The 19,946-nt window shown below is 39.2% G+C and overlaps 2 protein-coding genes, 1 long non-coding RNA gene and 3 pseudogenes across 5 annotated transcripts in view; 3 read left to right on the top strand and 3 right to left on the bottom strand.

The window, feature by feature from the left end:
- The window catches only part of LOC146470798 (uncharacterized), a 68,442-nt gene that overhangs the window by 28,315 nt on the left and 20,181 nt on the right, over nucleotides 1–19,946 (top strand). The window lies entirely within an intron of this gene.
- LOC146470799 (uncharacterized) overlaps nucleotides 1–19,946 on the top strand; it is a 32,797-nt gene that overhangs the window by 9,807 nt on the left and 3,044 nt on the right. The gene's annotated exons all lie outside the window — the stretch shown is intronic.
- Nucleotides 4,556–9,567, top strand: LOC146470802 (uncharacterized). Its single transcript, XM_085121496.1, has 5 exons — nucleotides 4,556–4,707; nucleotides 5,806–6,062; nucleotides 7,341–7,717; nucleotides 8,347–8,597; nucleotides 9,174–9,567. The coding sequence occupies exons 2-4, from the start codon at nucleotides 5,806–5,808 to the stop codon at nucleotides 8,502–8,504; spliced, it is 792 nt and encodes a 263-aa protein (XP_084977622.1). The 5' UTR covers nucleotides 4,556–4,707; the 3' UTR covers nucleotides 8,505–8,597; nucleotides 9,174–9,567.
- On the bottom strand, nucleotides 10,910–11,769 carry LOC146470801 (uncharacterized; annotated as a pseudogene).
- LOC146470792 (uncharacterized) overlaps nucleotides 14,871–19,946 on the bottom strand; it is a 105,948-nt pseudogene continuing 100,872 nt past the window's right edge. Inside the window, exon 5 of the transcript XR_014866956.1 lies at nucleotides 14,871–15,214. The product of XR_014866956.1 is annotated as an uncharacterized LOC146470792 (transcript). The remainder of the gene's footprint in view (nucleotides 15,215–19,946) is intronic.
- Nucleotides 16,679–19,021, bottom strand: LOC146470800 (uncharacterized; annotated as a pseudogene).

Here is a 19,946-nt window from a genome sequence, read left to right as displayed (position 1 = left end):
TCGCTAAAAGACAAACTCAAAAACTCCCAAAGGCCAAACGACAGCCAAACGACGGAGAACCACAAGTGCTTGACAGCGCGCGAAAATAATGCGAGCTGATTGGTCAAAAACGATATCACACGTGTGTGGATAAAAATGATATCGCCACTGGCGGGATAGCGTTTTTATCTTTTTGCTACCACTCGGTATACCACTAAATTTTATATAATAAGCATTGATATTACAAGGCCGAGAAATTTGATGCTGATCAATGTTAGGGCTTAAAAGGGCAACGTGAAAGCTGGACGATGTTCATTTTGCATGGATAGTCCATCTGATTTTATCCCTCTGTAATCAAGTCTGTTCCGATCGTGTGGTTCTTGGACCAAGTACTCCAATTCCTTCCTGCTTCCTTGGTTGCTATGACTCAGGGGTGTACCTCAAACTCATTATAATTCATCAAGAGAAAACGAAAACAATCACTACTGTGACCGTGGTTTGGATAATATGTGTTCCTAATTACCATAAAATTTTGCCAACTTTACCTTGAATTTCTCCAAGAATTATTGATCATTTGAAAAGCCATATCAAACACACGCCAACAGCGTGTGTTTCATCAGATATATCCAAACACCTCGAAGTCCTTTAAAAAAGCTCGGCTGTGCCTCGATTTTTCAACCTACTTCTCAGTGTTTGAATATCTGATGAAACACACCTTCTCGTGTTTGATATATTACTAAATAAAAGGTGGGAGGCCTGCATTACTCTTTTTCCGTGGCAGTGGCCACTTTTCCTCGCGGTATTTCGACCAATTTAGTCTCTTGTGTGTATTTACGCCGGGTTTACCATGAAGTGGAAGATTTGAATTTGAGCAATGTGTTTAATTTAACCGTCGCTGCTTTTCTTAATTACTTATGAGCTCAAAGTTAGCTCTTTATTATAAGTTGTATTATAAGTGTTGTTTAATTTGAGCACCTAATCTCTTTATTTTGAATTTTATCTCTTGTTCTGTACATATCTCGTTTGTGTCCATGGATCTTATACAACGGTTGGCCGGGCCATTTAAGTTATTGTAGGATTCATTTGACTCATTTAAATGCCTGATATTTCTTACAACCTGTTTTGTTGAGATCTAGCTATTTAATGATATTATTCGATCTCAATGATTGTTTGGGCCGCGTACAAGTAAGCTCTAATCTCGCAATTTTTTGTAATGACGTGCCCAGATGCTGTGGTTTTATATCTCTTTGATCCGTTCTTTGACGTTTTTGCCTCTCGTAGAGCTATGCAACAAATAATAGAAGGCTGAAGTCTGTTTAGGTTACGACTGTGTTTTGCCATCGCCTGGCTCTCCTTTAGCTTCCTTTGTTTGTGTTGTGCGAGTGGGAGGTTCAACACGGTTTTCATCAGTGTTTCATCCTTTTTTCTGTATGCCGGCCAGTCTACCAATTGTGTTCAGTTTGAATATGCCATTATATCATCAGGCAAGACTACGGTTTTTCCCTCCCAGAGTAGATTCACCAGTTACCGGGAATGACTTTGTGAGTTCAGTGCTCTTAACGGAACGCCATATCAATTTTGCGGTATGAAAAAATAGATCAACAAAAACATAAATTACCTTTAGTTACCATCGGCAGTGTTAATAGTGTTAGATCAACCTTGTTTAACTTTCAGTTACCTTATTAAAAGTACAGTACGTGGTTACAGAACAGAACGTATTGACATTGATAGTCACTTTCAAATGGGAAGATTTAAACATTATTATTATTATTAAATTATTATTCTTATTTAATAATAATAATAATAATTATAATAATAATAATAATAATAATAATAATAATAATAATAATAATAATAATAATAATAATAATAATAATAATACTGAAGAACTTCTCGCGTTGCTTTTATGTTGGTCGGAGTATGATTGACAACCGAGTACTGTCAAACACTCGTCAATTACTAATGTAGGCTAACGTAAGCTTTTCTGCGATTGGTTGGTATCGGAATTTGTAATAGGTACCTTCCCTTTATTTGATGAGGAAAATGTACCATTCTTTCAAGGTTTTTGTTATGTTCTTTGAAACGTCTAACCAAAATAAAGCAACGGAAGAAATATAAAAATTACAATGATCATTTGTATCGATAAAAATTACACATTGACAATCATGAGTTTGTAATATACTAGGTTAAAGTTTCAAGCAGTGTCCAGCGTTTTAAAACAACAACTTTCCAAGAAGAAAGGCGGTACTACAAGTCCACGCCTATTTCCATAAATTACAGAGCACTTGTTTACAACTTTTAGTTACCTTATTAAAAATATAGCACGTGGTTACAGAACAAAATGTATTGACATTGATATTGACCTTCAAATGGAAAGATTTAAAGATTATTATTATTAGTCAAATAAGTACAGTGAAAACTAACTTTACTGACAAAATATCGGCTGGTATAAATTCGGTAAGAAACGCAGATTGAATATCTTCAGATACTGTAAAAACGGTGACTAACATAATCCTGCATTTGTTTGAAGATTTTTCTTCTGTGGTCCATATATATGATATTATATATCAGTGATAAATATGATATTTTTATTTAACCAGTTCAATGTTTAGTAAGCACAAACTACGGGGTGCGTTTTTTTGGGAGAATCCGAAGATCATTCGGATCATGCAGCATCAAAGGAACCGAAAAATCCATTCTGGACAAGGATTCGTCGGTTCCTTTGATGCGGCATGATCCGAATGATCTGAGATCAAAATCTCCTTATCTTTTAACTATAAACTAAGTGGCTTGTCACGTGGAGGACCTTTCGAGAACCCAAGAAGCAAGTCTCCAGGAGTGGAGTCTAGAGGCATGCTCCTCCAGACAATTTTAAAAATCTAGATATTCTGAAATTCTCTTTTTAGCACTTCTGCTTTTTTTTTGGGAGAATCCGAAGACGGATTTGCGATCTCAGATCATTCGGATCATGTAGCATCAAAGGAACCGACAAATCCATTCTGGACAAGGATTCGTCGGTTCCTTTGATGCGGCATGATCCGAATGATCTGAGATCAAAATATCCTTATCTTTTATCTATAAAGTAAGTGGCTTGTCACGTGGAGGACCTTTCGAGAACCCAAGAGGAGTGGAGTCTAGAGGCATGCTCCTCCAGACAATTTTAAAAAAAATCTAGATATTCTGAAATTCTCTTTTTAGCACTTCTTCATGGATATTACCTCAGAAAATCAGTCTCGCTCAAGTATATTAGCCTTTTCTGCTTATAAGTAAACATTATGTACACTCGCTCCTTGGCCGCCGTTGTGACACGTGGACTAAGCCGGTGATCACAATTTCTTCGCCCTTCCCTTGTTTTTAACAACGTTTACTTCACATATGCATTGCCTTGCATTTTCCAAATTTTCAAATCGTTATATATTAGAGACTTTAAATATAGAATATACGATTACCTTTCACACTGAACACGCATCCTCGGTGATTCAGAGGCAGATAGTTGGGTCTAGAGGAAGTCAAACCGGATACGTTTACGTTCATGCTTGTAAAATCTTGACTTCCTACTGATCCAACTATCTGCACATGGCATGCAAAGCATCATGGGTAGCCCACTTTTCTTCAGGCGACGAGTTGTCAGTATGGGTGCGATTTCGTAATGCTGTGTTTTAACCATTGCTTGTTTGCAAGTTTTAAAATTATAACCTCAAAGGTCAGTTCTTTATGGTTTTGTCTAATATCTCTAATTTGTTTTGAATTTTACCTCTTATTCTGTTGGTTTTGAATGCCGCTTAGGTAATTTAAGCTTTTGTAGGTTTGGTTTGGCTCATAATGCACGATATTTCTTAAAATAATGTTTTAAAAAAGGCGATGACCAGGATTGTAGTTTCAACTTTCTGGGCTGATAATACGCTCATCATTTCATCTTGTCTTCGTTAAAGTTCATTTAGATATGTATGGCACCATTTAAGTCTAAGCCTCTAAGTTTATCCCGAAGTTAAAATATACTGTTAGTTGAAAAATAATTGCCAAATTGCATTTGCGCCCTGAAAGCTTAGCTCATATTTAAAGGTGAGCGGATTTAGGGGGGAATTCGAAGGATTGTAGCCGGGGAAATTTGTTCAAAATTTAACATGTTAGTCAAGAAAAATTCTCCAAAAGCGGCTGGTATGCAGGAACTTAAACAAGTTTGAATGGTGAGTTCGCTAGGCCGTAGTTACGACAAGACGAAGTACCTGCCTCACCAACGTTTTTGCCAAATAGCATTGCGCCCTGAAACCTTAACCCTCATAAAGTGAGCAAAAATGCCTCCAATACGGTTGGATTTGCGAGAACTTTAAAGACGACAGAAAACTTGGTTTTAAACAGAAAATTAATGTACAGCTTTGAAACTGCCTATCGTTTTCTTTCCCATGCGTGCACTGAACGTGCGTTCATTTACCCCATTTGATTAATTAGGTAGATAAAATGAAAAAACCTATTATCGTACTTAGAGAACGCGCATAATGTGAAGACTGAGTGGCAGTTGATTTCTGATATGTCGTCCTGTCATGAACCTTTAACATTATTGATTGAAAGATGATATTACAATGCACCGATACCAGTGTAAGAGGACATATAAACAAGGTGCGTGAACAAAGAGGGTGAACTGTAAAGCGAGCTGGAGTTCAAGAACCACCACTTTGCAGCCTGATCAAGGAAAACAGACAGAGCAATTACCACCACTGATCCAGAAAGGTAAGCGAATTTTGTTCTTTGGTACTCTCCCCCATGCGTTTGAAAAACATTATGTTTATCTCCTAAAGATTATCCTGAGTCACTTGTCGTAGAGGTGGTGAAAGAAAAAAGAAAACCTGCACTTTTTCAGCAATGGCAGCCGAGAATCCACACCAAATATTGTTTAAAACACTGCTCTGTTAAAAGAAAACTTTTTCGACTAGATAAACGTTTTTAGCTGTACAAACGTAGATGGCCAAGAAGAAAATTGTCTTCAACCTAAGAAATTCGGGCTGACGATTTCAAGTTCATGTACTAGGCGCCTTTAAGCTTACTACTTGTAATAGGCTGGGATAGTACATGTCGGTTGCTCTTGAAACTGGTAATCTGCTGTCAAAGGAACTTCTTCAATGGTCTGCCTTTTTGAGTCGCTGCAAACAAAGTTGTTTAGAGTTAAAACGGCATTACAAAAGGTTACACTATTTTTTTGCAAGAACGGCTGAAGCTGAACGTTCTTATTATTTTTCAGACAAATTGAGGCTGAAAAGTTTTAAAGATGACACTGGATATTTATTTATTTATCTTTTCTGGTGAAGGAAAGAAAGAAAGTTTCTTCAATTTTCCAATTTCAAGGCAATTAAATGCGCCAAAATGTCCGTGGTCTCAAATGACTGTGCTCTCTGAAAAATTTCCAATTCCTCGCCGTGGGCCACTGCGTGGCTGATAGTAACAAATCAGAAATTAAGAATAATGATTTTGCCTCAAATTTAACAGCATTTGAACATGGCACGCCACATTGACACATAAACCTTAATCATGTACAGAAAATTTATCACTTTAAACTATAAAACTATCTTCTCTATACATTAATCCACTTTGTATCTTTATATCTGTAAAGAATATTATATGCCTGATGTGCTACAAACTTACCTCACATTGCTGTCTCGATTCATACCATGAGTTACAAGCTGTGCTCCAAAGTACTTTGATCAAAAGAAATTTGCAGATCCATATCGACGTTAGGGTATCTCAATCAAAATTTTGCGGCTTTAATTTCTAGCTGTCTTCTAGTGTTGCAAAATAACCCAATGAAATAAACATGTACTTTTGTTTCACCAGATGAAGTCACTGTCACTCGCGCTGCTTCTCGCAGCACTGAGCATTTTGGACCTCGCTGAAGCAGGCCAGATGGGCCGCTGGTCGATATGCCACGGGTCTCCTCCTGCAGATTCATTCAAAGCTCCAGATAATCACATACCGGCTTGGTCTCCCTACTGGAATAGATATGGACGAGCAAATGGTGGGGGGAATTGCAAGGCTTATTTTGCCTATGATTGGGAAAGAGAGCAATTTAGCAGCGATTTCTACGTGCTCCGGTATTGTTGTATTGACTAAACTCTTTAATACGCAGATTAATTCGAAATTTACACGATAACATTCCTTGAGAAAGAATTCCGCTTCTCAAGACGTACAAGATAGTTGTCCTTCGAGAGTCACACTCAAATAAAAGTCCGAAAAATCCGATTACAAATGATCACGTGCGATTTAGACTAGTTCCAGGCCAATTCCTATTCCTTTCCAACAAGTTTGTTACTTTAGCTGCTTTTCTTTCAAATTCGGACCTTTCAAATTAAATATCTGCGACTCAATTGGTTAAATGGTTAAAATGGGGGTGATTTCAGTGCTTCAGTAAAAGTGAGAAAATCAGTTATTTTCTTTCAGGGAACCTGATTATTTAACTATAAATTTTTTTTAATTTCGCCATTGTATTCAGCAAGCATATGGCGTTGTCCTGCACATGCGGGTTTATGAGGAAAATAATCTGCTCTGTTTAACCAAAAATCTGAAAATTGTTTGATCGAGAGATCTGATTCAGATTTAGCTTAAAAACTGCTGTTTCAAGAAAAAATAGAAGGCTCTTTTCTTAATAAAACATTTAGACCTGATAGGGTCGATTCAAACAAAACACAAATCTCGCGCTGATAAAATCATTTAACTTTAATTACAAATCGTTTTATTGGGAATTTATAGTAAGGGACACGAAAATATACGAATTTGTTGTAGTTCTACTGATTTCTGAATAGCAACATGTACATCTCATGATTTTTCTTGTCATTAAAACGTGAAGGGTCGGATATTTGGAAATTTACCCTGCACAAGTAGCTGGAATAGAAAGGATCGAAGGTTACTTTGCAAGCTGGTATAATTGGAAGCTCCCTCTATTCATCTTGACATTGAATATAAATGGCATATTAGGTTGGACATATGAAGGCCCCAAGAGTCCTATACGAGAGTAAATGTACCTTTAATTTACGTATTTTGTATTATTTATTTATTTCTTTGTTCTTAAAACGGCTCTTCTTAAAAGGGCTCCACTTAAACTACCTATGGTAAGTGGACTTTTCTGTACAAATATGGTTTTAACCATATAAAAAAGAAAAAAATTTCATTAAAAAGAAAAAGGAAAAAAAAATACTTGAAAAATTGTTGAAGTGTTTCATTTATTAATTCCTACAAAAATAAAATTCCATACGAAAAATTAAGTACAGAAGTTCTTTCAAACTTCAAATGGTCTTTTGTTAGTCACAACCGGCATGGTGTTTCATTTGCGTTCAAGTGAATCTTTTTTGTCTTGTTTTCTGTCTTCTAATTAGGAAGCATGGACTTTCCGAGACTGGAACTGGGTATGTGTGGATCTCATACAAGGATTACATCTACGAGAACAAGCCTTGCGAAGCAGTGGAGTACGACACCAACAAGCCATGGCTGCCTTCCTATTTGAAACAGGCGAAAATGAAGGATTGTAGTAGAAATTGGTTCAAGCGTGACTTGTTGGGCTTTTTTACAAAAAGCAGCCGCTACTCCTTTGTTACGTACTGTGGAGACGACTACGAACAAAGTCCAAGTTTTACTTTGACCAATGCTCAAGTATTGTGCCAAGTAAAAACGGCTCGAAGACACGTCACCATCACCCATGTGGATGATCTCAATTCTCACAACATCCAGACTAAACCAGAGTCCATCTTACAAGGTATTTAATCGTAACGCTTAAAATAAGACTGTTTTTTGACTGTAATTATCGAGTTCTGATAATTTGTCAACAGAAACAAAAGTAAATTACCGTAGGGAGAGAAGCTGCAAACAGTTTGTATACGGCTCATTTTTTTCTGGGGATCTAGGCACAGCCACATGATGACTGGTCACAACCTTGCGTGGACAGGAGGGACATAAATGCTCCAAGTGAAAACGGACTGTGAAACAGGCATAAGGGTCGCTGGCTTTGTGAGGAATGAGGTTTGAGTACACATAGCAAACAAGTAAATCCGATGTCACTCAACCTCACTTTACATTTTAAAAGCGCAATTTTGGAGGTTTCGGTCTTTGTTAGTAATTTCAGGATTTATTTATTTATTTATTTTCGAAATTTTAGCAGTGTTTCAATTTTTTTAATTATGTTGTCAGTGACACACAAACAAACAAAAAACGGTGAGCAACTTGCTTTCCTTGGAATAAGCCTTTTAGAACAGAGGCAAAGAAATTATTAATTTCAATTTTGATTCTTACATGAAAATAAGGCTTGAACTGTTGCTGAGCTTTACGACACTATGCATCCAATCGCAGTCAAATGGCCTGATTGATAGGAAGACACTTTCTTTTCAGACACAACCATCAATCGTGGTTCAACAGGACTGACGTGGAAATTCACCAAGACATGGACAAAGACGACGTCCTCCAGCTATTCCAGCGAACACGGGTGGAGACTGAGTGTGACGACTGAAATCCAGTCTGGAATACTCCAAAGTGCCGTTGCCCAATAGCAGGTATCAACTACAGCAGAAGGTTATGGCACATACATTTACACAAACTCGGAAGAAAACACGGAGGAGCTTACCTATGAACGTACCTTTGAGGTAATTTTTGCTTTATATATCCGCCAAAAGGTCCTCTTATTTCACAGGCTAAGACCTTCGTGTAAAGCCGGCGACACACCTGGCGATTTTATACGCCGATCGCCGCGAACGGCGAAAATCTGATCGCCGCAATCGGCGTATAAAATCGCCGATATCTGGCATGTCAGATATCGGCGATTAAATTCGCCGGCATTCGCCAAGTGTGTCCGTTCCCGCGATTTTCTAAGTTTATTGCTGCGAATCGCCAGTAAAGCCAACTCATCAGGTTTATGCGATTTCATCACATGAGTTTTCAAAAACTGCCACATCGCCGCGATCGGCGAAAAAAATCGCCAGGTCTGTCTGCATCAATCGCCATCGAAAATCGCTGGCGATCAAATTCGCCGCGAGCGGCGTATAAAATCGCTAGGTGTGTCGCTGGCTTAAGACAACGTGTTCTTTTGTAGTTTCTACAAAACGACAAGTTCCTAGACTTTGGACGTATTATCCATCCTTTAGGTTTCATTGCCACAGCTTCATTACTCTCGGAGTTTTAATAATAACGTGATAATAATAACACGAGTTTCTTTTCCTTAGGTGCCTGCAAAGACGGAATATAAAGTTAAAATTATAATTTTCAAGCAGGCAACAGACGTCGGTTATAAAGCTCGAGAAAAGTTCTTCGACGAAAAAGGCAATCTCCTGGGTGAACACGACCTGAGTGGAACCTGGAAGGGAGTGACCACTTTCACAGGGCACGCCGAGGTGACTGAGAAGGCTTTGAAGAGAAAGTAACACCGGGCTTGAGCTCAATACTGAGACACGATAACTAATATTTGTAGCGACTTGTAGTTTTTTCCTGATGTTTGTGGCGAGAGACCACATCATCCCCATGAGCGAAAAGTAAGATAGTGAAAAATATACGTAATAATGTAAACACATCGTGTCGGTGCCATTTATTGCCAATAAAGAGCTGCATCTCTTGAACTTACTTTTTAGTTCTTTTTCTTTTGCTTGATGTCGACTGTCTGTCAAAGTGAAGTAAACAAGGCTGATACTGCGTAGAAAACTTAACACAAGAGCGGCATGAAACAGACCAAACCGAAAGTACGAAAAACAAAAACAAAACAATAGTCTCCTGATAACTTTTCCACGGAGCGCCATCCGTGCTTACTTTACTTGTATGTTTATTTTTGGCTCATTAGAGTTGTCGAAGATCCTTCTTTGCGGTCCTCTTCAACTTATTCAAGTGAATTGACCTTTCCTTTTTGTTTGTTTTGAAAGTCAATAATACAAAATAAAATCATTTCTTTCATGATACGAAACATTTGGTTCAGTAATCTTAATTTCCAATAAATTAAAGTATGTGACAGAATCGCGAACTGAGTTAAAAAGACGATAATGTCCTTGTAAATAGCAGCATAAAAGTTAACTATCTGGTTTAATTTTTGATGCAACCAAGGTGCAAAAATGGAAAGTAGACTCTGGCTGCACCCATCTTCTTCAACCTCAAAAGATCGTCTCGTTATTGCACGGCCACCCCTCTACTCCAACAGTAAAAGATGATCACAACAGTGAGATTCAAACCTCACTTTCCTCGTTTATTTAACAGTGCTGACTGTTGTTAGCTGAGTATTTGCTTCAAAAAGCCATACAAATTTTGTCGGTTATGTTCAGGAGATTGGTGGTGTCCCTACCCCAGACAAGGTGGGTACTCTTCGAAGAAACTTGTTATGATCCCTTAGTTCCCTAAAAAGTTCTTTCACATGTGGCAACTGAAATGCTCTCAAAATGTCTTAGTTCACCTCTATTGGTCTTGGTCAATTTCGAAACTGCTCATTCCGCTGACTCACATGGAACAATAACGACAAATAGTTCAATTATTAATGCGGCTGACGTTTTCTTCGGGGGAAATTAAAATTACGTGTAGTTCAAACTCGATAGCCTTAAGAAACGTGCACCTGCTTTATATTTTTGTTTCGGGTTTTTTTTTTTTCTTCTATGCTTCCTAATCCGAACGCAGGAAATTTAATAGCTAGCACCCTCCCATAGTTGTTTCATCAAGCAAAGTCTTTATCTTGTTATGGCAGGACTGCATGTTTGTAATGAACGCGGAAACGACCAATTTCTCGCTTGAAGAAGTGCATTTCGTCAACATAGCGGCGACTCTCAAAATTGCCAGCTCAACAAGTCATTTCTGTTATTTGCCGTGAACGTAACTCTAAATGACGGACATCCATTCCATATCCAAATCAAAACTTCCCCTTCCCCTCCCTTCCCCCTCCTCCTCCCCTCCCCCTCCCCCTCCTCATCACCTCCCTCTTTTTGCGGTGTCATTTTTCGCGGGCAAAATATGCAAATGGCTAATGGTTGATGGCGAGTCACCTACATACAGTAGGTACGGGACGTCTTCACATATAGACTCCGTTTTTTCTTGAAATACTCAAATAAACTATAATTTGCGTATTGAACTGGTGCCTTCTTTTGAACGTCGTCAATAAAACCTTGCCAAGCTTCTTTAATTCATCGTAGCTACTGCGGATAGCCACGATGCAGCGGGTTTTTCATCGCCACTTGGAAGAACAGCAGGGTCTGCCCTCGGAATTTTAATTCCACAACGGAGGCCACGTATTTGTCAGTCAACCACAAGTTGGCTCCCTCGTGGTGCGTGTCCAGCGGAAATATAAGAGGAAATGTAAGTACGTAAAACGCAAGGTCAAAGAATATTGGTGAATTGGCTAGAGAAGTGCTGTTAAAGTTCCCGCAGACGGTGCGCATTTTATTGCGAATCTTTTGCCTTTCATTTCGCAACTCTAATCGACAACGTCAATTGCTGGTTCGAAATCAAGAAGCCAATTTTGGAAACTATAGATTGGAGTGAACCGCATTTGAATATATTTGAATAGAAAATGCGGTATATAAATGCATTATCACTATCATTATCATTATTTCAGGTGTGGAGGCATCGCTGAACTTAAGGACTACATCGTCATCAGTACATATATAGTAGGTGTAACCAGGTCTTCGGTGCATTGCGTGGAAGAAAAGCCGATCCCCAAGTGGTTCTTTTGTCAAACAAACAAGTGAAATGGAGCGGTTTCTCTCTATGCATTCTTTTATTGTAACTCGACACAATCACATCGATCACATCGGCATCTCCAACTAGTATAGACAAACATTACTAACAGACCTAAGGCAGAAAAAAAACAGTAAAAGATCTTCAACAGGACAGCACCAGGACTTTTAGACTCGGATATCTACCACTTGACCCCGTGGGCTACTCAATTTAAGTAAAATGTTCTAAAACGTATTCTGTAATATTTGAGTCCTTGATAATAAAACTTGTGTTATAAAAAAGGCAATATAAAATTAACTGACGGCAGCTTAAAACAATCTTTACAGCCAGCAAACCAATAACCTTTGATAAGCCAGCCAGCAATAATTGTTAGCATGGATATTCGCTAACCAAGTAAAACAGCTTTCAAAAGAATAAAACAATCTTCTCGTTAATTACGTAGAATCCGAAACCATTAAAGTTTCTTGCACAAGAGAATTCTACCTTATTTTCATTTTACATCTGTAAAAAGAGTTGATTGGAAGAAGCATTTGCGAATGCTTATCCTTTCTGTTTTTTGCTCTTTTTTTTCCTTATTTATCTATTTTTTTTTTCTTTCGTACTCAATCTATAAACACTATTGATATTTTGCATGTGACGTCATGGCGGCCATGTTGGTAAACAGGAACAATAAGATTTTTCTCCTCTGGAAGTTAACGGCCATTTTATGCAAATTATTTGAGCAAATTCTCTTTTGTTTTGTCCACCAACATGGCGGCAATGTAAACCACCTATTAAGTTAGCTATTAGGCTGGCGATAACTCGATCTGAAAACATCAACGTAACACCGCTGGTATGGAGTGAAGGGCACTTAATTATCGTGTCTATTCACAAATCTTTCGATCCATTTTACAGACTTCAAATTTATTAAAATCATCATCATGACTTTGCAATACACTACGTATTATTCAATCACATTTCCCAAAACAGCAAACCTTAATTGAGTAATTCATAAAATGAAACCTTTGTAAGAGATGAAAATTAAAATTCGCCAAAACCCACTTCATTATCAACTCCTGCTAATCCGCTAATAAACAACTGACGTTTTCATTCGATATGAAAAATTGTCGAAAAGGCAAATAATTCAGTTTTAAGTCGAAAAAATAGCAGGAAATTGAAATCGCAAGAATGTTTCGTTCAAAGAAAAATAAGTAGACACCAGAAATTAAAAAAAAAAATTGAATCAGGAAAGAAACTGAAACCTGGTTTCTCGTTAATTAGTAATTAATGAATTAGGTAGGACCTAACTGTTATTGTTCCATAATTGTTTTCTATTTTTCATTTTTTTTTTCTTTTGTGTGCTTACTTACAGCATACGAATGTTTGGTTTTATCGACAAAGTTAATAACTTAAGGTAAATTGGCCACCGTTAAGAGATTCCAGTGCTGACGTTTTGAGCGTCAGCTCTCTCAGGCGAAGGGCTAGCGCCCAAAACGTCGGTACTCGAACCTCTTTACGATGGCCAATTTACATTTAGTTATCAATTTTGTATGGCGTTTCGTTGCGGACATAATATCCACATCATAAAATATGAAATCGAAAACACAAACATTATTCCAAAAGGAGTTAATGAGTCCAATTGTATAAATACTAAAATACGAAAATGCTAAAGTCTATCAAAATAACAATAATTCGAGGTAGAGATATGTAAATTTGAAGTCGACAGCAAGGAAAACTGAACTTTTAAAAACCTCAAAATTCGAAGTCGAAAATAAAAACGAAGTCCAGAAATAAAAAATTCAAAGTCGAGAGCATAAAGTACCTACTTATTCATTGTGAGCCTGCAATCAATGCTCTCGACTTCAAATTATTTTTTCTCGACTTCGAATTTTTAATTTCTCGACTTGGTTTTTATTTTCGACTTCGGATTTTGTGGTTTTTAAAAGTTCAGTTTTCCTTGTTGTGGACTTCGAATTTAAATATCTCGACCTCGAATTGTTGTTAAATTGATAGACTTTAGCATTTTATACAATTGGGCTCATTTACTCCTTTTGTAATAATGTTTGTGTTTTCGAGTTCATATTTTATGATGTGGATATTATTTACGCAACGAAACGCCATAATTTTGTCGATAAAACCAGATGCAAAACATTCGTTGCTACTACACACCGACGCAACACGGCGAATTTTTGAAGGAGTGATTTTTGAAGGCCAGTGACTTAAAAACCAAAGTCATTACTCATTACACAATGGACGTAAATAGCGAAATGAGTAATTTATTGTGCAAATCCACCCTAGCATCAAAGGACTATAATTTTCAACAAATCTAATCTATTTACTAAAAAAAAATTAAGGAAGCTAGTATTTCCCAGAATAAAGGCCCTCCAAACAGATAAGCTTGGTTCACAAGTGCGACGCTACTTCAAACTCAATAGACCTTTATCACACGGCGGCCATTTTGAGTCTCAGAAGAATAAAAAGCTTTGTTTTTGCACGGTAAGCCTCGCACTGAATTCGCGTCTGGCCGAGGCTTGCTTTATTCCCCCGAGTCTCAACATGGCCGCCGAGGGATAAGGGTCTATGCAAGTGCAAGAACACGCGAACAAGTAAGCGCAAATGCAAACGCGCTTGGCTTGGGCTTTCATGAACGTCAGCGCAAGTCATTAGAGCGTGATGAATAATAACCAAAAGCCGATGGGAACACACCCGCCCAACTCCTTCCCGGCTTTCAAAATGGCGGCCCCCGAAATCAATCAGGCAAGAAAAAAAAAAACAGCCGAAGCTGCCAAAGAGTTTCCGGTGCTGTAGGACAAACGTTTCCCAATGTTTAAAACAAGATAACGAAAGCATAGATGTGGAAAGACGTAGCCAAAACGGTGGGATTTCAAAATGGTAAGTTGTGTCAAAAATTTCAGTTCTCTGTAGCTCACAGTCAGCCGGTGCCACTTGCTCAATATTTAACCTTAAAGGGAAACTGAAGCTGTAAATTGAATATATTTTTCTTAAAGCTTAAGCCATGAACATCAATGACTGAAACTTGTTTCTCCATCGGCTCACTTTCGACCTGAGAAAAATACTTTTAACCACGAATTTTAGCCAATAGCTTTGAAATTTTGCACGGGAAATTGTGCCGACTGTGAAGGTGGAAGGTATTGCGCATGCCCACCGATTGAGCGCGTTGAAGTTTGGGACTGCTACTGCCGTTGGTTCGTGAGAAAAAAACAAGACAACCTGCTTGCTCGTGTTTGCATACAAATGCACCGTATTTCAACAGCTTGTACTCCATCATGGTAGTCAAACGAGCTCAAAGCCACCAGGCCCGACAAACAGACAAATTATTTACAATTTTTTTCTCACTTTCTTGCTATTCACAAGGATCTTTCGTGTTGCTATAAAAATCTACGTTCTATCTCTCTTTAGAAATATAATTGTTAACTTCAATATATATAAACTGACCAGCGCCCAGTTGTTCAAAGCGGGTTCAAGGTCCTGGCTAGTCATCAAGTGCCAACGTAGTTTGAGGTTAATTTTCGAAGTGTGATATATCGGTAGCGTAAATTTCGCGGATAATTTGTAAGATTTACTGCAAAGTTCGTGTAATAAGTAACGACTCCCTTTATTTAAGACACCAAGTTTTTGCGATTTGTATAGAAATCACGCCGGAAAATGTAGCCATGATCTTCTGCAGGGCCCAGTTGTTCAATGCCCGACTAAGTTAATCCTAGGTTAACGTCAAGTTTGATTCGAGTTTAATTACTAATCAAAAAGGATGCCGCTTAAAGATTTCTGCCCTTAGCTTTGACTTAAACGTTTCTGTTAACCATTAGTTAAAATTCAGGGCCGGGTTGTTCGAAATCCGATTAACCTAATCCTGGATTAACGTGAGCTTTGATTCAAGTTAATTACTAATTGGTAAAGATTCTTCCAAAAGATTTTTGATCCTCAGTTTTGACTTAGACTTTTCTTTACCTATAGCTTGAAATTAGGCTTTAAACCACTTTTTCAGAGCGAGATGAAAACTTCGATTGACTCTTAATCGTGGATTAGCGTTAATCGGATTTAGAACAACTCGGACCAGAGGCCTAACACATTTTTGAAGAGCGAGATGAAAACCTCGGTTAACTTTTAATCGGTGATTAGGGATAATCTGCTTTCGAACAACCGGGCCCTAGGTTTCGTTAACCCGGAAGAATAAAAGGAACCAAAGTTTCTTTCTGTCTCCTGATTAGATTACGAGTACTCCCTTATTTTTTCTTAGGGAACGGGAAAGCGAGCAAACCCTCTGCGCGTCGTATCTCCTCGCGAGAGGCAATTTCGGGCGCGCGCGCGAAGTTCACTCGCTTTACTATCCCTAAGAAATGTAAGTGACTTCTTGTAGTCTATCTCTTGCTTGAAAGAGCTTAAAGTGTATATGACACAAAATCTTTTATTAGCTTATTAGGAAGAGCTTTCAAAATGATGAAGAATGGCATTTATTTTATTGCAATAGCATTCTTGGTTGCTGAGTTATTCAAGATTTAGGCTTATGCAAATTAGACAACTTGTGACGTCACAAGACTGACACAAAATGAAGGGAAATCACAAAAAAATGGAATATCTCTTAAGCCTTTTTCTGTATAGAACTGAAACTTTGTAGAGTTGTTATACTCATCACAAAGTTTCATGATATGATCCACTATGACATTTCCATGGCAACACAATGGGCTCCAGGCCCTCACCATCCAAAGGATAAAATCAGAGTTTCCCTTCCCAAGAAGCGCTTTTTGCTCTTGATGTTTATTCAGTGGGTGTAAGGGAATATGGACATTACGCAGCTCAAGTATAAGAAATTCTGTTTGACTGTGGAGCAATAAATAAGGCATTTGTCATTTTGGGAAGGTAGAGGTCTGGTAACGAGTACGTTGCTATGGTGACATCATAGCCACTATCACAATGTGTAGTTCTGTCAGCACATCAACCCTGCAAAATTTCAACCCTGTGGATGTAGTATTTGCGTAGATAGTCCAAATTTTGTGATTTCCCGTCATTTTGTGTCAGTAGTTTACTTTGTCCCGCTTCGAACAACAGGGATTTGTGTTGCAATCTGTAATCTACGAGAAGGCAGCATTTTTTCAAAGCGAAACTATAGAATATCTTCCAACATTCGTAGTGTCATTCTGAACAAGGGGCTCTTTGTTTTCGAGAGCGTCTGTGGGCGATTCGCTTTCTAAAGGAGGAAGCATGCCGCAAACCTGAGCCCGTTTGTAAGATGACGTCCGGAACACCTGTTTGTGCGGGTTCTGTTTGTACGAGGGCGTCCGCCGAAGCGGGTTGTGGCGAGCGTCAATATGAAGTTGTTGCAGCTGATGATGTAAAGGTAGAGAATAAAGAGTGTGTTGGTCCGGTTGAAAACTGGTTTTTTGTTCGACGACCGGCTCCATCGGCTGAACTCTGCCGCCAGTTCGTTCAAGCTCATTTTCAGCCATACGCTCTTCGTACTGTTCTTGTAGTTCCTCGCGCATTTGCTCGTACTTTAGTTTATATTCAGAGTAAACGGCCTGCTGATCGGAAAGCTCAGAAGGGGACAGCGGATTTTGATACTGTTCTTGCAGTTTTTGGCGTCCTGCTGCAGCTGTTTAATTCTATTGTGCCCGGCCGCCATCCGTAAATGTTGGTGAAACGCAAGGGTGACAGCATTGCCATCGGAAGCACGCCGCGCGAGTGGCACGTGAAAATTTGACCTGGCTGGATCGTGAAGATGCAGTCCCGAGCCTCTCTGCGACAGCTGCGGTGGTGTAGATGAAAACAATCCGTTATTTGGCGCGCAATGAGAAACTACGATAGCTGGCTTCATTTGAAGCACATGAACGCTCGGATCTTCAAGAACTTCTTCTGAAATTCCGCGCGCGAGACGCAGCGGATGGTGGGGCGGGACAATAAGTCCTTTCTTAGGCATAGAATGAACAGTGTGCCGCCTAACTTTCGGCTTCTCTTCATCGGTATCCTCACTTTCCATTTTCTCCATTTTCTCCATTTTCTCCATCGTAGGCGAGTCATTTTCTTCACTAACGCCATTGTCTAGCGACAGGGCCGGTCCGATCATTTGTCGCGGCAAAATCGAGCGCGCTTTCAGTCCCGGCTCCAGTATTGGCGACAGTTCTTTCACGCACTCCGTTGCGATTTCCCGCCTTGTTTCAGGCGGCGTGGGAATACGTTCGTGCAGTTCGTTGATGGCGTACTGCAGGGGGATGTATGGTCGCTCAGGTTGCGCCGGCGCGGTCCGCTGAACGGCGCGATGCGGCACCATGACGACATTAGTCCTACTGCCCCGTACAACAGCATGCCTCCACGATCCCGCTTGGCCGCCGAAGCCTGGGCTCTAGCTGTGTTTGAAGCCGAAAACTTGCTCTTTGTTGCCGCAACCGATCCACAAGTAAGTAATAAATAGCTGTATGGTGATCGTATGTGTTTTCGGCCAGTGCCTAAGGAGGAGGAAAAAATATTTTGGATCAGTAAAAGTTCCTGGAATCAATGATACCCCACAATGAAGTGGCTTGGTGTAATAGTATCCCTTAACCCACTGATAGGATGCTATCCAACCACAAAACTGTATGTACCACCAGTGATTATAAAGAGAGCGTTTTGAAAAGACGAGAGGAGGTGATGAAGATTTTGGAATAAGGCAGTAAACATGCGCTACTGTCTCATTCTTCAAAACGACTGATTACGTAGTAGGAAACGGCGCCTGACCTCAAAAACCCATTCCCCGTTTCAGATCGGAGCTTTCCAAACTATACCCGTTACAACACTTTCCGATCAAGGATTAAATTAAAACCTATACTCATTTCCAAAACAAAGCGGCTCGAAAAGGACATGTCTCTTTTAGAGGTCACAAGTACAGTTCATTGTTGTAATGGTATATAACCAAGAGGGTTAGCATGCCCTAGTCCTCAAATACCTTTTTAGTATGAAATTTGAGTTAGGAGGCCCTGTTTTGCTTGTTTATATACAATTATCTCAGTGACCTGTAGTCTTTACTTACGACCAGTAAAAAAAAACCACACCTACTGAGGCGCAACATACCTAAATAGTTTATAAGTGGGCGGGGAGGAGGGGGAGGGGGGCACCTATGCCCGTCAGTCCGATGATTGATCATGAGAATGGAGCCCTGTAATGGTAGCATACTATGGCGGTGCTTCATTGAATCAACTTCAGTATATATATCCTTCAGTAAATAGTATATATCCTTCATTCTCCAGCATACAACACAATTTATAATTTATAGGCAGACAAACAAACAAACAAACAAAAACTTTTATAGGCGTGCTTTTACTGTTTTTGTTCTCTCGATATCTATACCAAGTCTCTGCATAAGTTCTAGCTCTTGTTCGTTGTACGTTTTAACGGCCATAATAAAAGAAAGAAAAAGTAAATTCGCTATTCGAGGCTTGGTGATCCATAAGACCGCAGCAAGCCTGTTGAAGACGTTCAGATAGTACTAAGGACCTTAAGCAGAGACGAGGATGACGCCGACGGAACGGAACTTAAAAAATTACCTTCGCGTCTTCCAAATAAATCTGCAATGATTTATACTCTCTCAGTTTGTGTAATGTGGCCGAACTATCGAGGAGCTAACGTAGCAGGGGGCGCCTATAAAGTTCGAAAAGAGATAGGAAAATTAATTGTCATACGTTCACGTTCTCCATAAAACCTTAAATTCGATCATTTCACGTTGCTGCTTTGCAGAGGACGGCAAAGAAATGTACCAAAGTGTAAAACGCACGTGCAGAGCTAGATTCTTGCTAATTAAAACTATTGTTTTCTGACGTTCTCGTTGACGTCGTTGTCGTCGCTGCTTAAGGTCCCTAGTGAGGAGCGGAAAGAAGTATTATCAAGAGAAAATAATGGGACAGAGAGGGAGACCTCCAATACAGCCCTTGGGATATGTAAATTTCTCTTACGCTACTTTTAAACGTCGAGAAAACGGAAGCTTGTTTCCCGAGACTTCCACAATTGCAATTGCAAATTGGCACGCTCCGATGTGACTTCCTGTAACGTCACACTGAACGTTCGCGAACTTCTCGGTAAACGGACTTCCGGGGGCAACGTAAGCACATCGGCTAAATCTAGCAAAGCCGGGATTCGCATTTTAAGCTGAATCATACTTGTAAAGTAACTGTACGCGTCTCGCAAAAAGGATTTCATCTTAGAGGAGGGGACATAAATCACGACTTTACGTTTTAGTGTAAAAATTTTAAACCGGATCACATATAATTGCATGCGCGAAACTTTCGGCCCAGGACTCCATTCTTTTTCAAAGTGAGCTATTGGAACGT

This window comes from Pavona decussata, unplaced genomic scaffold (genome assembly GCF_977016875.1).
Source record: "Pavona decussata unplaced genomic scaffold, jaPavDecu1.1 SCAFFOLD_110, whole genome shotgun sequence".
Classification (NCBI taxonomy): domain Eukaryota; kingdom Metazoa; phylum Cnidaria; class Anthozoa; order Scleractinia; family Agariciidae; genus Pavona; species Pavona decussata.
This window is presented reverse-complemented; position numbering and strand designations above follow the sequence as displayed.